The sequence below is a fragment of the Staurois parvus genome, unplaced genomic scaffold (genome assembly GCF_062004578.1).
Source record: "Staurois parvus isolate SC_StPar_1 unplaced genomic scaffold, SC_StPar_1.0 ptg000099l, whole genome shotgun sequence".
In the NCBI taxonomy this organism is placed as follows: Eukaryota; Metazoa; Chordata; class Amphibia; order Anura; family Ranidae; genus Staurois; species Staurois parvus.
In genome coordinates this window covers 4,719,547-4,742,036 of record NW_028317895.1, presented here as the reverse complement: position 1 = coordinate 4,742,036, position 22,490 = coordinate 4,719,547, and the positions used below count along the sequence as shown (strand labels likewise).

The following is a 22,490-nucleotide window of genomic DNA, read 5'->3' as shown; positions in this document are numbered from 1 at the left end:
CACATCTAATATAAGGAGGGGAGAGTATACTTGACCAAAACTCCTTGATCACATATGTGAACCAATGCAAAGTTCCAAGTATATAGAAACACACATATACAAAAATGAAAATGCTATTTTTAAACTGCACTATGTACAATGACCGTTATTACTAGACATGGACAAACTTTTTCCTAATGTGTTCTGGCAGTGATATAGGGACTGTGACTGTTGAGACCCTTGTAGGGTCATCGTGATGATGTCATCACTCACTGACACATTTCACATCAGAGTCAGACATTACCTTCCCCTGCAGGCACAGCTCCGCCTATGCTGATGAATGGGAAGAGAAGGGCTAGAACTCCACAGTGATGAGCAACTGCCAGCCGCCTTGCAGTAAGGGACTGTGTCTGAGTGGAAAACTGGAAGAAGAAGCAGTTCAGCTGCTGCACTAGCCCCTGACACACCCTCATCTTCCTCTGTCCTTTCTTCCTCCCCTCTGCTGCCCCTCCCCTCAGCTGAAGGATCATTCATGGTGTGGTGGCATCACACATACAGAGAGTACCAGCCTGTGCTGCACCCAGGCGCCCTTAGGTGGCAGTGCACCATAGGTGGCCACCTAGTTTGCCTAGTGGAAGCACTGGCAATGTTTGAAAGGCCCCATTTTCTCACCACTCCACCAATTGTCATTAAGTGGAGGCATCCATTTCAGCTGTTGCATGGTACCCATATCTTGATGGTGGTGCATTTACATGCAGCATATTGCCTGTCAGTGTAATAAATAGCATTATCCTGTTCACGGTGCCATGATGAACTGAGTGAGATATTACACCACCTTTCTTTGTCCCTCTTTGTACTAAGGGTGGAACAGTGCACCTTTTTTTGGTGTAGCCTGGTGGGGACAGAGAATGTTGACAGGATGGATAGGAAGAAACCTGACTTTTCCATTCCATTTGCTTCCTTATTCCATTTTATTCATTTGTTGGTTTTAAACATTAACTGAAGAAGTGTTATAAAAGCACAAGTGATAAAGCATAAACATTGCCTCTAAAACTGGTAATGTACAGCAGAGCTGGGATGTTGAAGGGCAGATTGGGCCAGCTGAATGTCATCTCAAGTAAAAAAGGCAGAAAACTTTTTGCTACATTATTTGTATTCATTGGACTACATTTACTTCATTTACTAAACTCTGGGTTCATATCAGATGAGAATAGGAAGGATTCCAATGGTGATTGTAATGGAAAAGAAAGGGGAGAGGGGATTGTTAATATGCTATTTTTTTCAGCAAATGGCCATAGTCCTGCTGTTGGGTGAGCTATTTTTTTAAACATGAAATAAAAGGCATATGTATGTCAGGAGCTCACATTATTTGCAGAAAGAGTTGTAGTCACACAAAATGAGACTATAGCTTAAGAGCACATAGGCCACTGACTAAGGCAGAACCAAGGACTGGCTATATTTAAAATCAACATGTTTTACAGATAGCAATGACTAGTCCAGCTGCCTAAGTTTATCTTATTTACATTGTAAAATGAAGGAGCTTGGTATAGTAAAGCCTGGACTTGGTGTCTGCAGTTCCTTAGCTTATAGTGTATCTTAAAATTTAAAATCAATATATTAATTTCCACATTGAATCTCACTTATTTCTAGCCTACTCCTATTAAGCTGAATAATCTTGAAGTTTGTAAACTTACTTTGTGAAAATTCCCACAAATTTACATAGAATTATGTGGCATGTATTCACTATATCCTGTGAGTAGTCACTGCTGTGTCACACATTTTGCAGAGCCTGCCTTTTGAACTACAGAGGTACTGAGAGGAGGAGATTCAGGAGGCAAAGTGAGTACAGGGATCACTGCTTGCAGACAGACGGTACCATGTCCATGAAGCCTGCCCTCTTTTTTTTTTTAGTTTATACGTTTTGTATTTTTTTTTTTTACTTTTTTCTCTGAGTAGAGATCTACAGTATGTTTGAAACCATTTACTGTTGACTGACTCACTACACATGCTGGAAGTCTATTCCAAGCATCAACTAACCTTTCAGAAAATATTGTCTTCTGCCAATGCATGTACCTATGACATATTTCCCAAAAATGAAAGTTTTTTGTTTGGGAAATATGTCATAGGTACGGCATGTGTGGGTAAATGCCAAATCAAATGATCATTGGTGTTTATACAACTACAAGTGCGTACAGCAATTCAGTTCTTTGGCTGAGCTGTATGTGCCACCTATTGCTCTTCAGACATGGAAAAACACTGGGGGTAGCTTCCTTCCACTTCTCACTAAGTTGCACTAATTTGTATATTTTATATCTGCCTGGAGTTCATCTTTAAACCCAGTTAGTACAATCAGCCTTGGAACATTCTTTGTCTTGTATTTGTTTAGTAGTAACTTCATACCTTCACTACTCCAATGTCTGACTCCTGCCCAGGAGGAATGTTGACTCCTTCATCTTCAGGGAATGGCATCTTCTCTTGTCCATGCAGAACCACTCTCAATCCGGCTGCTGTGCTGACACTTCTCATATATTCATTCTGCTCAATATAAAGCTCCATAGTCAGACCTGTCATTGAAATAAGTAATATACAAATGATTGTATTGGCAGCATAGGTATTTATTTTGTATTGGCAGCATAGGTATTTATTTACCAGTATATTCACAATAATGGTCTTAAGGGGCTTCTGATCTAAAACATCTGCAATACAGCATTGCCCTCATTGACTGGAATTGCAGTTCTTCTGTCTATAGATCTGGACTCTAGAGGGTATACGGGGCCATTAAAATAGATGTAAATCCCAAAGGAATTACATTGATTGCTAATGCATTGTGTATAGACACAAACAATTGTCATGTCTGTTTTAATAAAATACTTTTTTTCACTTTTGTTATCCTTTGTTGCATACCAGAACTTGTCCCATTGCAGGGACATACTGATGCAACCTATAGAAGCAGGTGTTTGTACAAAGACCTTCTTGGCAGGATTGGCAGGTATTATTTTAATGCAAACTATAGATTTAAAGTGTATGTCAAGACAAAAAACAAAAACATATGCAGCGAAGGCCTTAATAATGTCACTGGAAGAAAAAATGTTCCTGTGTCGGTGATGTCACTGGAAGGAAAAATGTCCCTGTGTAGTTGATGTCACTAGAAAGAAAAATATTCCTGTATCGGTGATGTCACTGGAAGGAAAAATGTCCCTGTGTAGTTGATGTCACTAGAAAGAAAAATATTCCTGTATCAGTGATGTCACTGCAAGGAAAAATGTTCCTGTGTCAGTAATGTCACTGGAAGGAAAAATATCTCTGCATTTGTAGTGTTGCCAAAAGAAAAAAATGTTATTGTGTCAATGGGGAAAAAATGCCTCTGCATCGGTACTGTCAGTCTGAGGAAGACTGGTTTGTCATCCATGTCAATGGAATGAAGAAGGGGAGGTGGAAAGTGGGCTCTGTGTGGTGTATGGAACTAAAGGAATCTTTGAGGGAGGAGGGGGGAAGGCTCAAAGGGAGGAGCAGGGTAAGGGAATCTTAGGAGATTCTGAGTAGGAAAGGGGAGATCTAGGGCTTCCCCCTGTGTACTCACTTCAGACCTTCTTCTATGAGTGCCGCCTGTGGGGAATGAAAGCAGATTTCCTTCTTCCCATTTAGGGTCATGCAATATATCACATGACAAGGAGAGAAAAGAAGGGCAGGCCACCCTCTCTCTGCAGCGATGCCTCACTGAGATCTTCCTCCCACAGTAAGCTGCTAATGTAGGGAGGAGAGAGCACAATCCTGCCTCCAGGCATTATGAAGGCCCCTGCTCCTTCTGACAGGAAAGGCACTGCAGTCACTCTCTCAGTGAAGGAAAGACAAACAGTGTAGCTGAAGCTCCCAGCACACCATCCCACCTCCACATATCAGCACAGCACTCGTGGCCCTTCTCACTAATGAGATAAGATAGCAAAACTGTCGCACAACACTGTACAGTAATCTTCCCAACAAATATTGATCTGCTATAACACAGGTCACTTATGGGCTAGTAAAAGGAACACTGATATTGTAATCACCATAACTGAAGCCGGCTTTGGTGGCATTTAACACATCTGTTTGCTGAATCCTTGATGACGGGTGTTTTGGTCCATTGAAGGTGTAACAGTTTCCAAGCTTTGGGTTCAAGAAAGTAGTGAAATAGCTAAAACACAAGAGGAAATATATAACAAATTTACAATGTTCAAATGGAAGAATGTATGCATTGCAGAGCTGTACTGAAGAGGTTTTCCAGGTCCAATTGAAATTTCTTATTTGCTTTAGATCTCTTCTGATAGTATGTTTGATGCTCCCAAGTCTGATTATATGCAACAACTCTAGCGGGAATTCCAGCTATCAGGTGGGAGAGGTAGCCCCATTGAAACCAATGAAAGGCTGCTGGCTCCCTCAGCTAATTGCGCCCACCTGGATATAATCTATCATGTAGAGATCACATGTGAGACTCCCTAATGTCAGGGCTGATCACTAGTATGTGATCATTGCATGAGAGATTACATGTGAGTGGGTGCGATGAGCTGTGGGAGCCAGCAGCCTCTCATTGTTGTCAATTGTGCTGCCTCTCACAGCTAATCACTGGAAGCCCCCACTGAGGTTCTCACATATAATTGCAGGCAGAGTGCATTTGCAAGTGTGAATGCACCCTTGGATACACTGGCTTATGTGAAGAACCATTATATAGATGTAAGTTCTATAACACCAGATTCCACTATCAGGTGGGAATAAAGCTGAAATATCAAAGTGCGGTCAATGGTTACAGTAAATCCTAAGGACATATGAAGGACAGAGAGAGCCTGACATTCACCAACAACACCTCTGCCCACCTCTTCCCTTCCACTAACACACAACCCCAACCCCCCCCCCCCCAGCTCACCTTTACAGCTCCGGACATCCCTGAGTACGAGAGTTGGGCTCTCCATACACCATCAAGCAGCCCGCAACCTCTCTCGAATCCCACCTGGTCCCCATGCCGCATGTGTCCCTTCTTCCGGGGGGGTGGTGCTGCCCCCCTGAAAAATGCTGCCCTAGGCAAATGTCTTGTTTGCCTTGTGGTAAATACGCCCCTGGCTGTAACTGCCTAAAAAGTGTTACCTGGAGTTTGGCTTCAATTTGTTAATGTATCTAGGTGATCGCAGCGGAAGTGGGAGCGGGTACCTGTTGAATTCGGGTACCCGCTCCCCAAAGGTGCCAATCCTTAATGGGGAGCGGGGGACAAAGCATTAAAGTGGAACTTCCCCTTTTGGGTGGAGGTCCGCTTTAAGGTTAAGTCAATTTATGCTCTGAACCTCTCAAACCGCAGGGAGGATTTTGACACGATCCTCCTGTGGAAGGAGAATGAATGGATATTCAGACTTGAGTCCTTGGCATCCAAGGGACTCAACACTGAATTGAGTTTATAGGTGTTTCTAGAATCCTAATCCCTATGTTTCCTTTATCTTGTTACTGAATAATCATTTTTATTTTACGTTTATTGATTATTTTCAATCTGTATGGTTAACACTCTATATCCAATATTGGCCATATTTTATGGCAATAGGGTTCACTGGCATAAATATCCAAAATGTGCTGCGCTCCACTTGTTAACAATATTATCAAATCATATATTCACCTATATATACATACGTGCTCCTATTGACAATTAGTGCAATAAAGAATAAACTATCCGCTGCAAAAAACAGTGTCCATATACATATAAAAAAATGTCCATATACACTTCTTCAGAAATACGTGTTCACTTGAAATGAATGAATTCAGTGCTTCTTAATTCACCTCTTGTGTGAAATAACTTAAAACTGCGTGCACCCCCACCGGTTGTGCTCTCACCTCAAAAATATGACCAAACTGTTAAGTGAGGTCATATAACGCTTGTGTCCCTTTAATTGGACCAAATGTGGATGGGATGGTATCCTGCTGAATGGGATCCCCTTCATTTCATCAATAGGTTTTCTTTCCCATGGTGGTTTGTATAAAGGGATAATCAGATCATAGTGTTTTATCCTTAGATAACATTTTATTAATAAAAGGCAGTGCACTCACATGGTATCTGTATATAAACCGCTTTGTGCAAAAAATATATCCTCCTGAGTTTTGGCAGTGGTGAAAATCCTAAATATACCAGCTGGTGTCAGTATGGAACCATTGAGCGTTGTGAAAGCAAAGCCCCTCCCCTACGTGTTACGCCACGTGGCTTCATCAGGGAGAATGATAGTTATTTTGACATACATGATGATTCTGGTCATAAAAGCTCTTGAGGGGCCAGCATCTTCACATAATTCTATTGTACTACTATTGCAAATGACATTATTTATCCATTGATCCAGCACTACTGACCATAACCATATGGTTTTTGGTCCCTATGGTCCTATCCCTGTTCTAGTGCCTGTACTGGTGTGAGTGGTGATTATGCCTTTGTGCCCGGGAGGGTGTTTTTATGTTATGACAACATTGTCATTTGGTTTTTAAATTGTGTAAGGTGGAGGGATAATTGTATATTTTATATTCTGTTATTTTTCAATAAAATATCTCTGTTGGGACTTCTTTTTGTGGGTCTTTTACTCTCTTTATTCAGCTTGTTGTCATGTGTCTTTTTGGTCCTGAGGACACCACCCCTATTTTTGGGTGAGTCAGCTATATAATTTGTATGATTTCTTTGCTGTGGATCCCAATTTTGTTTTTATGTTTTTCAATCACAGGCAAGGCAGACCTGATGGGGAACTAGTCTCAGATTTCCCCATCAGGATCTGACCACCCAACTAGTTCAGCAGCCATGAATTTGAGTTGTCATGTGGGCAGAGTCTAATGGGGAACTCTGCGAGACTAGTTCCTCATCAGGTCTGCTTTGCCTGTGATTGACAAAGGATGGCAATGGGCAGATTACAAAGACTAGACTGAATAGTGGCTATGAAATCTGCCCACTGCCATCCTCTGTCAATCACAGGCAAGGTGGACCTGATTGGAAACTGGTCTCTTAAAGCTCTCCATCAGGATCCGCCCACAATCAGTTCAGTGTGCCTGCATCCTAACAACCAACGAAGTAAAGGTAAAACATATTCAACTGGCATTGTCAGTTTGAGGCCTAACCAAGGCAATGCCTGCATGGAGTTTGCATGTCCTCTAATGTGCCTGCGTGGGTTTCTTCCCACACTGTAAAGAAATGCTGGTAGGTTGGCCCTAGTATGTGAATGCATGAATGTGAGTTGGGGACCTTAGATCGCAAGCTCCCTGAAAGCAGGGACTAATGTGAATGTACAATATATATGTAAAACGCTGCATGAATTGCCAGTGCTATATGCAGTAAATACCTGTAATAAATAAATATATTAGCAAAGTAGTTAACACACAATACTCTCCTCCGGTACACCAACTTTTATTTGGTCTTAAATACCGCCAGTGTGCTTATCTGCAAACTAGTCATCTTTTAGAAGCTGTTGCAGCCATAGTGATAGATTCTAAACGTGACAGTAGTAGTAACTGCCTGAATTTGGTGCAGGGTATTTTAATGGGTCCATACTGCCAGAAAAGTGATATTACAGCTTCACTGAATTCCCCTAATAGTGTTTATAAGGCATTGTTGTAACACTTACTGCTTAGAACTAAGCATTTCAAAGTTCACATTCAAAGTAGAGCCAAGATAGATTCAAATTTGTCCTAAACTAGCCTTCCTGCTTCCTTCATCTGTAAAGCTGAACTCCAGGCAAATATATGAAAAATAGTATTTAAAATACATTTTACATAGAACTAGTATAAATGCACAAGTCTGACTTCAAATTAGCCTAATGTAATCCCGTCATTATTGTACATCTGCTTCTTCTTCAACCAATATGTTAGGGTAGGTTCTTCAGCAGACTGAATTGTTTTAATTATATACAAACTGTAGAGATGTCCACAGCCTGGCAGAAGTGCTTGGATTACAGGACTGGCTGATTAGAGGAAAATTCTTCGGCAATTAAAATAGTGTACAATACATACTGTATATGCATTTCAACTGTTGCCTGGAATTCAGCTTTAAATGTAACAACAATTATTTTCTTTAGTTTCAGATCTGGTAGAAAATGGTTAAAACCATATCTGGTTATTTTTATTGCTGTGTGTCACACAAGAGAAATTTCCCTTCATTCTCTGTCCTGGAGAAGCATTGGAAAATTAGAGGTAATATTCCCAGAGTTCAGAGTTCCCATCTCAGACAGCTGGGACCTGAACAAAAGTCCTTACTGAATGATTTACTCTCATTTATTGCTGTGGTGACAATTCTAAAATACTGGGTTTTTCCCTCACTTTTTGCTTCAGTGACAATAATCTCCAGCAGTCTCCAAAGACAGCAATAATAGTTGAATACAAGTCTAGCCTTTCCCACTTCACCTAAATCTAAAGCTTTTCTTCTACATACACTTTAATTTTGCTATGTAGACCAACATTTCTCAACCTTTTCAACACAGAGGAACACTTGAAATATACTATATTGTGCAAAGTATTGGGACATCCCTCCAAATCATTGGCTTCAGGTGTTCCAATCACCTCCATAACCACAGTTGTATAAAATCAAGTACCTAGGCATGCAGACTGCTTCTACAAACATTGGTGAAAGAATGGGTCACTCTCAGGAGCTCAGTGACTTCAAGCATGGTACCGTGATAGGTTGCCATCTGTGCAATTTCCTTGCTACTAAATATTCCATGGTCAACTGTTAATGGTATTATACCAAAGTGGTGGCAACTGGGAACAACATCAACTCAAGTGGTAGACCATGTAAAATGACAGAGCGGGGTCAGCACATGCTGAAGCACACAGTGTGCAGAACTTAGCAACTGTCTGCAGAGTCAACAGCTAAAGACCTCCAAACTTCATGTGGCCTCCAGATTAGCACAACACTACGTAGAGAGCTTCATGGAATGGGTTTCCATGGCCAAGTAGCTGCATCACTGTTGGATTTTAGACACATATAATACTTCTTTTAGTGTCTTGAGGCATTTATGAATGAAAGAGCCATTGAAATAAAAAATGAAGTGTGATTTTATTCTATCACACAATGGTTTAAAATAACAATGTAAAGCGTATCATGAACAGTTCCATGTAGATAAAACTACTGTAGAAATATCAAGCAAAAGTTTAAAGACTTTGTCACCATTATTTGTCATGGCTGTCCTGGCCATGTGCTGTTCTCCATGTTCTTCTTGTCCTTCTCATGTCTTTTGGGAAGAAGTCGGAAATAGACGGAAGTGACGATTTTGCAGCATGCACCTGTTGCAGCTTTTCAGACATGTATGTACAGTATGTGTATGCAAGAGTGTCAGTGTTAGCGAGTGCTAACTGTCCCTTATGGACCTTTTATATAGGAACAAGCGTCATACCTAGCGATCTTAATACCTTTTATGGAAATTATTACTGCTTAGCAAAGCAGTATCTATATATGTGATGTTTGATGGACAGGTACAGATGCTGATATACATAATACTGTAAGCTGATGATGTAACTTTAGCTATTCATATGATAATAATAATATAACTTAAGAACATATCTTTACAACATATCAATGTATAATCACTAATCTATATATGTATCAATATTAGAAACGTATACTAAAAACACACAGATACTATTAAAATACATAATGTAATAGTAAGTCACTTCTAATACCTTTGACATTTTACTACCAGAGACTTTTAACCAGCTATGCCTAAATATAGTCTTCAGTTGGTTTAGCTGGTCTCACCTAACTTACCCATATCTTTCGGTCTCAGCTATAATTGAAGAATTGTAATACTATTGGCTTAAGGCATCCATTTAAACATATTAATATTAATTATGATCAATCATAAAAACCAAATATTTTGCAAGCTTGCTCGATATAAGTGCCGAATCATAAATTTGATTTCTTACAATCACCAAGTGCAATGCAAAGCGTTGGATGAAGTGGTGTAAAGCAAGCCACCACTGGACTCTAGAGCAGTGGAGACATGTTCTCTAGAATAATAATTTCTAATGTTCTCTGGAGTGATGAATCACGCTTCTCTGTCTGGCAATCCGAGGGATGTGTCCGAGTTTGGCGAACGTTACTTGCCTGACTGCGCTGTTCCAAGTGTAAAGTTCGGTGGAGGGGGGATTATGGTGTGAGCTTGTTTTTCAGGGATTGGGCTTGGCTCCTTAGTTCCAGGGAAGGGAGCTCTTAAGGCCTCAACATACCAAGACATTTTGGACAATTTCATACTCCCAACTTTGTGGGAACAGTTTGGGGATGGCCCCTTCCTGTTCCAGTATGACTGAGAACCAGTGCACAAAGCAAGGTCCATAAAGACATGAGTCCTGACCTCAACCAGACAGAACAGCTTTGGGATGAATTAGAGCGGAGACTTCAAGCCAGGCTTTCTTGTCTGACATCAGTGCCTGACCTAACAAATGTGCTTTTGGAAGAATGGACATTCCCATAGACACACTCCTAAACCTTGTGGACAGCCTTCCCAGAAGAGTTTAAGCTGTTATAGCTGCAAAGGGTGGGCCAACTCAATATTGAACCCTAGGGACTAAGACTGGGATGCCATTAAAGTTCATGTGCATGTAAAGGCAGGCGTCCCAATACTTTTGGCAGTATAGTACATCTTTCTGGTCTCAGGGAATCTCTGCTAAAAATTACTATATCTACAAATCAGGATACATTAGTTTGATGGTCAGTGGGAAGAATGCTCCTTACACTTGTGATAATTAGGAGGAATTTCCCCCTTACATAAAGCTAAAAAGATCGATGGTTTTAGTGGGAATTATCTGAGAGGCAGAAATTGCTCCTTAATCAGTGAACCCCTAGCAACCTCTGGAGGAACTCTAGGATTCTATAGAACTTAGGTTGAGAAGTCCTGATGTAGACTATTCTAGCTTCAAAATTATAATAGAAAGTCAGCGGACTGTTGGAAAATAAGAAATACAATCTTTGCAGATACGTACTGTATAAGGGTCCATGCATGCTGGCTTAAAAAAAAGCCAGTGCTCTTTGCAGAAAATAAAATGCTACTTTTGAGCATTTTTATGTACTAGCACTTAGGAGAATTAAGGAGCATTTTGGAGCGTTTAGGTTTTTTTATGCTAGAAAACTGCTTTCAAAAATGCAAAATAGAAGGGCTTTTTTTTCTACCTCTAAAGGCTGAGCTTAAAATATGCCTTTGAAGTACCTAATGTGCATGGACACATAGGATAACATTAGTTGCTTCTCCAGGCAAAACGCTAAACTCCTCTAGGAGCAGCATTTTTTTAAGCCAGTGTGCATGAACCCTTATAACGTGGCATAATTGTCATTAACAACTGTTGGATCTATACTGCTGAGTAATTTGCACAGCATTTAGGGAGCCATTATTAATAAATATACAATGATATCTATCAGTATCCAGTAAATGCTTCACTGACCTTTCATTACAAACCTCATTGTGAAAAACGCAGGAAATCAGCATGTCCTGTAGTTGGTGTCCCAGTTCGAACTGATCCTCGGTACTTAGCTGAGACAGAGCAAAAGCAAAGTTTCTTTCATTTTCAAGACCATGCACCCCTTCTTCGTATGTGTCTGGTGATGGATCTGTCAAATATTCCTTTAGATATTGATACTTTGAAGAGTTAAGTTGTGACATTCTGGCACGATTAAGATTGCAAAATGTTACAGCTGGAAAAGGGAGTCTGGCGCTGTTCACAAGCGTGACTTTTTCTTGTGTTGGGTATTGCAGGTAGGTAGCAGTTAACTGACTGCATTGCCATAGCATACAGCCTAGCACCAGCAACACAAATGTTGTCCAACAGCAACTTCTCCAACGGTCCTGGGAATGTATGATATTGGGCACTCCATGAGCGCTGGTATGACGTAGCGTACGGCTGCAAATTGACCGTAAAGAGGTGCCCTGCTTCCAGCTCATGTGTGGACAGTTATAGATGTCCAGTACATTAAATCATCAGCCTACAGATGAAATAGCAAAGGAAAAGTTGCCGGTTGTCCTAAGTTGTCACCTCTTGATTCGGATTTAGAAACTCAGTTGTCAGTACCAAGAGCTTACTGGTCCTGAAGTCAGGAAGTCCATGGTTTAAATAAACCAATTAATTTAAAATGGTCCATCCCTGGAGATCATGTCCTGCTGCTAATTAGAGGCCAGGTAATTAAAAATAAAGAAAGCAGCTTTAAATAATCTTCAGCAGTCCCAGTACAGGGAGTACCAAGCTATTTACTTGCTTCAGAAAGAGTTAAGAGTGATGTTTCAGCGTCATAATTTCAGGTGCATGAAATTACCGTAACAAACAATTATGATTAATGAGCGCTCTTAGTGACTTTGTAAATAAATGAAACACTGAAGAATGAAAGAAAATGGCACAAATAACAATGACTGGTAAACAGTAGCAGATGTCGCTCATGTCAGAAAGCGGTCAGTAAAGGATAAAAGAAGAATGGCATATACATAAATGGTTATTGGAACTTATTCTGCTTTGCAGATAATATAAAACCATTCACATCAATTCCTGCCTTGAAAGAAGGTATATTATAATGTCCTTAATGAAGTCACTTTGTTACACACAGGCACACATTAATACCAATTCTAAATAAAAGCCAAATAATTTGTCAATGTGTGTTTGAGCAGCAAACGTAAGCCAGAACACCCACACAAACATGTTAAAAACATAAGTCCAACTTCCATGCACATGGTGTTCAGGGTGGGATCTAAATCATTTCTAAACCCTAAAACAAAAATGTAATATATTGGAGCTTACCAGACTTAGATGTTGTGCATATATCCATTTTCTGTTTTTGGAGGGTCTAATTTTCCCCTTACATTCAGCTGTTAATGTTGCGAATAACATATTTCCTGTCCTTGTGTGGATACACTCACTTGTCCATCTATGGAGGAGCCATGGTTATAACACTAGCTCTTCTGATTTTGGTTATAAATAGGTCTTTCTCTATTGATCTCCATCACATGCAGTGGAATTAGTGGTTTACCAAAGATAGCTTAGAAAACACATGCAAATTATATATAAATGTAGGGACCATCAGGCCTCGTTCACACAGCACAATAGATGTAGGGACCATCAGCCCTCGTTCACATAGGTGTACTTAATGCATAGTCATATCCATACAAAGGAATGTGTTTGCCCGCATGGGTTTCACAGAGAACCATGCATCCATGTGCAGGCAGTCCTATGCCTGTCTGTTGAGATGTAGCGGCTGCACAGACAGAGCCACTGGTCCCAATTTGACAACTGTGTGGGTTGCCAAACACAGACAGTGTGCCCTGGGGACATGCCCCTGCACAGATGTCAAATTGGGAGCAGCAGCTGCATCTATGGACCTACTGCATCCCAATGGATATGAATGGGACTGTCTGCATGCGGATTCATGGGAGAGTGTGCATCACTTGTGGACAAACACAACTTTTTGCACAGGTATATACTTAAGAAAGTCTATTTGAACAAGGCCTCAGAAGGAACCACAGAACTGTACAGGAGAGTAGGCATTTGATATGCCAGAAGGTTTGCCACATTCAGAAGATTCTTTGGCAGTGGCAGGGAGTGAAGATTAGCAATGCAGACAATGAAACAGGTAAATAATAACTGTGTTGTTCTTTTATCAGAATATTCCTTTACAATGGTGTTTATTGATAATATAATTTCCATCAAACAAATCCAGAGTTAGAAATTACAGTGCGGGGTAAAGAAACGTGCAATTTCTCAAATAAAACATGAAACGAGGCAAATGCTGCGAGTTACAGAAGCAAATAAAAGAAATGGTTCCAATATATAAAAGTTAAGGATGCAAAACAATTTAGTTTTAATTAGCATGTGAAAACCTGTGATTCAAACAACATATGTAGTGCCATGTATAACCATATAGAAGAAGGTGTTAATACACCAATCTTTTTGTCCCATAGGAAATCTAGTGATTATGTAGGATAACTAAGGTCCCAAAAAAAAAAAAAAAAAATCAACTCAGATACTGAATTAAAAGGAAAAGCAGAAAAAGAAAATAAGGAGGAAGGAAAATAGTCCTGGGGGATCACAGTACAGGGCTTAGCATGCAGGTTTAGAAGTGTGGCTGTCAATTTCTCATTAACCATTATAATGTTCATCCGATGTTTGACCGCCTCAAAACTGAGAAGAGGGGTCTTCCATGCTTTCGCTATAGTCAATTTGGTGGCTGTAAATAAATGTAATGCCAATTGCGCTTCGTAAGGGTTGCGTTTAATATCTGCATGAAAGATAGTGTAAAGGAGAGCATAAACCCTGACCCAGAGTCTGCATACCCTAGGGCAAGACCACCAAATGTGAGCCATTGTGCCAGCCTGTTGGCAGCCCCGAAAACAGTTCGGTAAATAAGATGGGATAAAACGGGCCGGGTGAACTGGTGTATAGTGCCACCTGTAAAGATCATTCCCCCTGATGAAGCCACGTGACTGGTGGCGTGACGCGTAGGGGAGAGGCTTTGACATCACAACTAGAGATGAGCGAATTATTAAAAAATTCGATTCGGCTGATTCGCCGAATTTGCGGAATAAATTCGATTCGATGCAAATTTATTCGCTGCGAATTTAACTTATTAAAAGGGTTTCTAGGCTTCAGAGAGCCTTTATATTAGTGCAGAACACTGTACCTTTAATTTAAATGCCCTTGGAGTCTGCTGGGGAAGAGAAATAATACTGTCAGTCAGTATGACATGCAGATGAGTGCCGTCGATCTTAGAATCACCGCACACTTCACTCATTTGGGCAGTCACGGGGCCAAAACCAGAGTGTGGAGCCACAGTGTGGCGGTGGAGGCAGCAGCAATGGGAGGCCATACAGCACCCTATGACAAAATGGAACCCACCAGCAGTGTGAGGAGACCTGAAAGTGGCACATGGCAGAGTGTGGCGATGGAGACAGCAGCAATGGGAGGCCGTACAGGGACCCATGACACACTCTGGACCTGGCAGCAGCATGAGGAGGCGGTACAGGGGCCCATGGCAGAGTGGCGAAGCGTAAGCAGCTTAAATTGAAGGCCATACAGAGGCCTATGTTAAAAAGTCCCCCCAGCAGCAGTGTGGGGAGACGACTATCAAGAGTCCAATGGCAGAGTGGCGGAGCAGAAGCAGCTTCAATTGAAGAAGAAGAGGATGAGGATGAAGAAGAAGAAGAAGATGAGGATGAAGAAGAAGAAGAGGATGAGGATGATGAAGAAGAAGAAGAGGATGAGGATGAAGAAGAAGAGGATGAGGATGAAGAAGAAGAAGAAGAAGAAGAGGATGAGGATGAAGAAGAAGATGAGGATGAAGAAGAAGAAGAAGAAGAGGATGAGGATGAAGAAGAAGAAGAAGAAGAAGAAGAGGATGAGGATGAGGAAGAAGAAGATGATGAGGATGAAGAAGAAGAAGAGGATGAGGAAGAAGAAGAAGAAGAGGATGAGGATGAAGAAGAAGAAGAAGAGGATGAGGATGAAGAAGAAGAAGAAGAAGAAGAGGATGAGGATGAAGAAGAAGAAGAAGATGAGGATGATGAAGAAGAAGAAGAAGAAGAAGAAGAAGAGGATGAGGATGAAGAAGAAGAAGAAGAAGAAGAAGAGGATGAGGAAGAAGAAGAAGAAGAAGAAGAAGAAGAGGATGAGGATGATGAAGAAGAAGAGGATGAGGATGAAGAAGAAGAAGAAGAAGAAGAAGAAGAAGAAGAAGATGAGGATGAAGAAGAAGAAGCAGAAGAAGAAGAAGAAGAAGAAGAAGAAGAGGATGAGGATGAAGAAGAAGAAGAAGAAGAAGAAGAAGAGGATGAGGATGAAGAAGAAGAGGATGAGGATGAGGAAGAAGAAGAAGAAGAGGATGAGGATGAAGAAGAAGAAGAAGAAGAAGAGGATGAGGAAGAAGAAGAAGAAGAAGAAGAGGATGAGGAAGAAGAAGAAGAAGAAGAAGAAGAAGAAGAAGAGGATGAGGATGAAGAAGAAGAGGATGAGGATGATGAAGAAGAAGAGGATGAGGATGAGGAAGAAGAAGAAGAGGATGAGGATGAAGAAGAAGAAGAGGATGAGGATGAAGAAGAAGAAGATGAGGATGATGAAGAAGAAGAGGATGAGGATGAAGAAGAAGAAGAGGATGAGGATGAGGAAGAAGAAGAAGAGGATGAGGATGAAGAAGAAGAAGAGGATGAGGATGAAGAAGAAGAAGAAGAGGATGAGGATGAGGAAGAAGAAGAAGAAGATGAGGATGAAGAAGAAGAAGAAGAAGAGGATGAGGATGAAGAAGAAGAGGATGAGGATGAGGAAGAAGAAGAAGAGGATGAGGATGAAGAAGAAGAAGAAGAAGAGGATGAGGATGATGATGAAGAAGAAGATGAGGATGAAGAAGAAGAAGAGGATGAGGATGAGGATGAAGAAGAAGAAGAAGAGGATGAGGATGAGGAAGAATAAGAAGAGGAGGATGAGGATGAGGATGAAGAAGAAGAAGAAGAAGAGGATGAGGATGAAGAAGAGGATGAGGATGAAGAAGAAGAAGAAGAAGAGGATGATGGTGAGGAGGAAGAAGAAGAAGAAGAAGAAGAGGATGAGGATGATGATGAAGAAGAGGATGAGGATGAAGAAGAAGAAGAAGAAGAAGAGGATGAGGATGATGAAGAAGAAGAAGATGAGGATGATGAAGAAGAAGAAGAAGAAGAAGAAGAAGAAGAGGATGAGGATGAAGAAGAAGAAGAAGAAGAAGAAGAAGAAGAGGATGAGGAAGAAGAAGAAGAAGAAGAAGAAGAAGAAGAAGAAGAAGAAGAAGAGGATGAGGATGAAGAAGAAGAAGAAGAGGATGAGGATGAGGAAGAAGAAGAAGAAGAAGAGGATGAGGATGAAGAAGAAGAAGAAGAGGATGAGGAAGAAGAAGAAGAAGAGGATGAGGATGAAGAAGAAGAAGAAGAAGAAGAGGATGAGGATGAAGAAGAAGAAGATGAAGAAGAGGATGAGGATGAAGAAGAAGAAGAAGAAGAGGATGAGGATGAGGAAGAAGAAGAAGAAGAAGAGGATGAGGATGATGAAGAAGAAGAGGATGAGGAAGAAGAAGAAGAAGAGGATGAGGATGAAGAAGAAGAAGAAGAAGAGGATGAGGATGAAGAAGAAGAGGATGAGGATGAAGAAGAAGAGGATGAAGATGAGGAAGAAGAAGAAGAGGATGAGGATGAGGATGATGAAGAAGAAGAGGATGAGGATGAAGAAGAAGAAGAAGAAGATGAGGATGAAGAAGAAGAAGAGGATGAGGATGAAGAAGAAGAAGAAGAAGAAGAAGAGGATGAGGAAGAAGAAGAAGAGGATGAGGATGAAGAAGAAGAAGAAGAAGAAGAAGAGGATGAGGATGAGGATGAGGATGAAGAAGAAGAAGAGGATGAGGATGAGGAAGAAGAAGAAGAGGATGAGGATGAAGAAGAAGAAGAGGATGAGGATGAAGAAGAAGAGGATGAGGATGAGGAAGAAGAAGAAGAAGAAGAAGAGGATGAGGATGATGATGAAGAAGAAGAGGATGAGGATGAAGAAGAAGAAGATGAGGATGAAGAAGAAGTAGAGGATGAGGATGAGGATGAAGAAGAAGAAGAAGAAGAAGAAGAAGAGGATGAGGATGAGGAAGAAGAAGAAGAAGAGGAGGATGAGGATGAAGAAGAAGAAGAAGAAGAGGATGAGGATGAAGAAGAGGATGAGGATGATGAAGAAGAAGAAGAAGAGGATGATGGTGAGGAGGAAGAAGAAGAAGAAGAAGAAGAGGATGAGGATGATGATGATGAAGAAGAAGAAGAGGATGAGGATGAAGAAGAAGAAGAAGAAGAAGAGGATGAGGATGAAGAAGAAGAAGATGAGGATGATGAAGAAGAAGAGGATGAGGATGAAGAGAAGAAGAAGGATGAGGATGAAGAAGAAGAAGAAGAAGAAGAGGATGAGGATGAAGAAGAAGAAGAAGATGAGGATGATGAAGAAGAAGAGGATGAGGATGAAGAAGAAGAAGAAGAAGAAGAAGAAGAGGATGAGGAAGAAGAAGAAGAAGAAGAAGAGGATGAAGAAGAAGAAGAGGATGAGGATGAAGAAGAAGAAGAAGAAGAAGAAGATGAGGATGAAGAAGAAGAAGAAGAAGAAGAAGAGGATGAGGATGAGGATGAAGAAGAAGAGGATGAGGATGATGAAGAAGAAGAGGATGAGGATGAGGAGGAAGAAGAAGAAGAAGAAGAAGAAGAAGAAGAAGAGGATGAGGATGAAGAAGAAGAAGAAGAAGAGGATGAGGAAGAAGAAGAAGAAGAAGAAGAAGAAGAAGAAGAAGAAGAAGAGGATGAGGATGAAGAAGAAGAAGAAGAAGAAGAAGAAGAGGATGAGGATGAAGAAGAAGAGGATGAGGATGAGGAAGAAGAAGAGGATGAGGATGAGGATGAAGAAGAAGAAGAAGAAGAAGAAGAAGAGGATGAGGATGAAGAAGAAGAAGAAGAAGAAGAAGAAGAAGAAGAAGAAGAAGAAGAAGAAGAGGATGATGCAGAAGAAGAGGATGAGGATGAAGAAGAATAAGAGGATGAGGATGAAGAAGAAGAAGAGGATGAGGATGAAGAAGAAGAAGAAGAATAAGAGGATGAGGATGAGGAAGAAGAAGAAGAGGATGAGGATGATGAAGAAGAAGAGGATGAGGATGAAGAAAAAGAAGAAGATGAGGATGAAGAAGAAGAAGAAGAAGAAGAAGAAGAAGAGGATGAGGAAGAAGAAGAAGAAGAAGAAGAGGATGAGGATGAGGAAGAAGAAGAAGAAGAGGAGGATGAGGATGAAGAAGAAGAAGAGGATGAGGATGAAGAAGAAGAAGAAGAAGAAGAAGAAGAGGATGATGGTGAGGAAGAAGAAGAAGAAGAAGAAGAAGAAGAAGAAGAAGAAGAAGAAGAATAAGAAGAAGAAGAGGATGAGGATGATGAAGAAGAAGAAGAGGAGGATGAGGATGAAGAAGAAGAAGAAGAAGAAGAGGATGAGGATGATGAAGAAGAAGAGGATGAGGATGAAGAATAAGAGGATGAGGATGAAGAAGAAGAGAATGAGGATGAAGAAGAGGATGAGGATGAAGAAGAAGAAGAGGAAGAGGATGAGGATGAAGAAGAAGAAGAAGAAGAAGAAGAAGAAGAAGAAGAAGAGGATGAGGATGAAGAAGAAGAAGAAGAAGAAGAAGAGGATGAGGATGAGGATGAAGAAGAAGAAGAAGAAGTAGGATGAAAATAAGAAGAATTCCAGTACAGCAAAAAGTGTCCCTGCAGAGAGCTCCGCTATTTCTGACAGTTCTCTGACAGTTCCTTCACATTTACAGCGGTTGAAACATTGTATCTATTTGTTTCCGAATAAAAACATCTGTATCCTAAATGGAAACAAATAGATACAATGTTTCAACCGCTGTAAATGTGAAGGAACTGTCAGAGAACTGTCAGAAATAGCGGAGCTCTCTGCAGGGACACTTTTTGCCGGCTGTAGAAGGGATGAAAATCGGCCGATCGGGGAAAATTCGATTCGTGCATCCGAAGTTTGCTAATTTTCGGATTCGGCGCGAATCAAATTTTTCCTAATATTCGAAACGAATTCCACTTCGCCAAGTTCGATTCGCTCATCTCTAATCACAACGCTTGATGGTTCCATACTGACACCAGCTGGTAATTTTAGGATTCCAACCACTGCCAAAACTCAGGAGGATACATTTTTTTGCACAAAGCGGTTTATATTAAATTAACATGTGAGTGCATTACCATTATTAATAAAATGTTTTTAAAGGATAAAACACTATGATTTGATTATTCCTTTATATAAACCACCGTGGAAGGAGAGCCTATCGATTGAGTGAAGGGGGATACCATTCAGCAGGATACCTACCCATCCATATTTTGGTCCAATTAAAGGGACACATGCATTATATGACCTTACTTAACGGTCATATTTTTGAGGTGAGAGCACAACCGGTGGGGGAGCACACAATTTTGAGTTATTTCACACAGAAGATGAAATAAGAAGCACTGGATATCTATTTAATTTAAAGTGAACATGTATTTCTGAAGAAGTACAGTATATATGGACTTTTTTGTCATATATATGGACATTGCTTTTGACTACGGTTATTGATATTGTTTTCTTTGTTTGTTTATTCTTTTTTTATGGCAATTATTATTAATAGCACTTGGATGTATTCATCATTTGATATTAGCATTATTGAGTGAAGCGCAGCACATTTTTGTAATTTACTACCTGTAAAGGATTTTAAAGGCATTTTCCAAAATGAGTATGTTTTTTGAGCATTTGTTTAGGTTATGATCTGGCAGTCCTGCTGATTGAGCTGACCTCCTAACCCAGTTTGCCAATGCTGGTGATAGGGACGTAGCGGGGGTTTTCTGTAGGAAATAATGGAGGAATAAATTAATGATATCAGGCCCGGGGAGTGAGGTCTAGTTCTACAGAGGCTCTCAAAAGGAGTCAATCTATAGGGCGTGGGTTGTGCATGAAAAAATGGAGTGATAAAGTGGTAGAGTTGAAGGTAGCTGAAATGTTCCCTCAATGGAATGTCATGGGAGGACCGAATGGCATCAAAGGTGAGAAACCTAGCAGGGGGAAGAAGAGAGTGAATATCTTTGAAACTATGAACAGTTCACAAGGCAAACTGTCCTGGGTTGTCGAGGCCCTGAGGAAAAAATGGGTCGTAGAGGAGATGCATTAGGGGAAGATGAGATGAAATCAAACCTTCCGAGTTCTTAATTGAGTCCCATAGTTGGAGTGTGTGAGTTAACTTCGGACTATGGGGTGCAGGATGATGAATAGGAGGGAGCCACGGTAGGGAGGATAGTGGCGTCGGGTGGGAATCCATCAGATTTATTGTAGCCCACAGAGGGATATTCTGGGATTCATGAAGATGGGATAAAGGGACGGTGTTGGCTGCCAGATAAAGGGCTTGGAGGTTTGAAACAGATAGACTGCCATTAATCTTACGAGTGAAAAAAATCTTCTTGCTGATTATAGGTCGTGAAGAACCCCAGATAAATGTCAGGAGTTTACATTGATGAATACGTAAAATGTGTAGGGGAACAGGAACTGGCAAGATGCAAAATATATATAGTAATTTGGGGAGATAAGTCATGCAGATCACGTTAATTCTGACAAACCACAATAGTGGGAAGTGAGCCCAGGAAAATAACATCTGTCAATTTTTTAAATAAAGCAGGGAAATTGGCTTGGTAAAGATGGGGTGAGTTGGACTCCCAAATATGGCAGCGATGGGAGCCATTGAAAGGGGAACAAGGTTTTTAAAGTTGCTAATAATGATGGGGAGAGAGTTACGGACATAGCTTTAGATTTGGCAGGATTAACATGAAGGCCCGACAGAGCAGCAAACGTGTCTAGGACTGAGATCAAATTCGGCAAGGTGATACCCAGATTCGTTAACGTCAATAGTATATCATCGGCAGAGATATTTTATGTAGGGAACCCGCTATATTGAGACCCATGATGTCTAGGTGAGTTTGAATGGCCTCCACCAATGGTTCCAGTGCCAGAATGAATAGCAAAGGGGAAAGTGGGAAACCTTGTCTGCTTCCCCTACGGATCGGAAAAGTCGAGGACTCAACGCCATAATATTTGAGTTTAGCTTGCTGAGATGTATATATAAGGCTGTGATCCAGCATAGAAAGAACAGACCGAAACCATAGTGGAGGAGGAGAGATGTGAGATAGGACCGGGACAATGTATCAAAGGCTTTGTTACTGTCTAGGGACAAGATGTCAGGGTAGGAGCGATGGAATGGGCAAGCAGGCCTATGGTAAGGTCATACAGCGACTGACGACAGCCACTACCCACAGACCAGAGTCCCTCAGGGCGCGGAGTCTAAGCCCCAAGGTGCCCTTCACCAGGGCCCCTGAGGGGGGGGGGACTTGACGCAGCCTGAGACCAGGTCGCAGGCCCCCGAGTAACCCCAGCTGCGGTAGCGACTGCTGCTAATGGCGTACAGCTGGTGGGAGCTAGATGGGAAAACATGTAGAGTGGTCAGACAAAGAATACTCAGGTCACGGGCCGGGTTCAGCAATGGGAGGTCAGGTAAAGGGTTAAAGCAGAGAATAGTCTTGTCCAAGCCGAGCCGGTTACCAGGAGAGCAACGAGAACAGAACAAGAGCTTGCTGCAAGGGAACATACAGGACACGAATGCAAAGAGCAAGTGCAGACAACAGGCTTAAATGTGATCAACCACGCCCCTCTGGGGGATGGACCGCAGAGGCCTGAAAGCATAAAAGGCTCCCACCATGCTTTGCAGAAACCTAAGATGGATGCCAGCACATGGAGCAGCATAACCTCTGGGGAAAGGTAGGACCTTGACACAAGAGCATCATGTCGATCGTGCAAGTGTGAGCTAAATGTTATAGTTGTAGAACCCATCTGATGGCATCTCCAGCTTGTTGGTGTGGGACGAAACCTGCCTGATCTTTTTTAATTAAATGGGTGAGAAAGGAATTCAGGCGATTAGTTAGAATTTTAGTAAGAATTTTCATATCTAT

At 41.2% G+C, this 22,490-nt stretch overlaps 1 protein-coding gene across 1 annotated transcript in view; it reads right to left on the bottom strand.

Annotated features, from left to right (window-relative positions):
• The window catches only part of LOC149467831 (epithelial sodium channel subunit alpha-like), a 44,787-nt gene extending 32,899 nt beyond the window's left edge, over nt 1-11,888 (bottom strand). Inside the window, exons 1-3 of the mRNA XM_089671168.1 lie at nt 11,392-11,888; nt 4,026-4,150; nt 2,380-2,543 (exon numbers count right to left, since the gene is read on the bottom strand). Of these exons, the coding sequence (XP_089527294.1) occupies nt 2,380-2,543; nt 4,026-4,150; nt 11,392-11,888 (786 nt within the window). The remainder of the gene's footprint in view (nt 1-2,379; nt 2,544-4,025; nt 4,151-11,391) is intronic.
• Nucleotides 11,889-22,490: the final 10,602 nt, after the last annotated feature.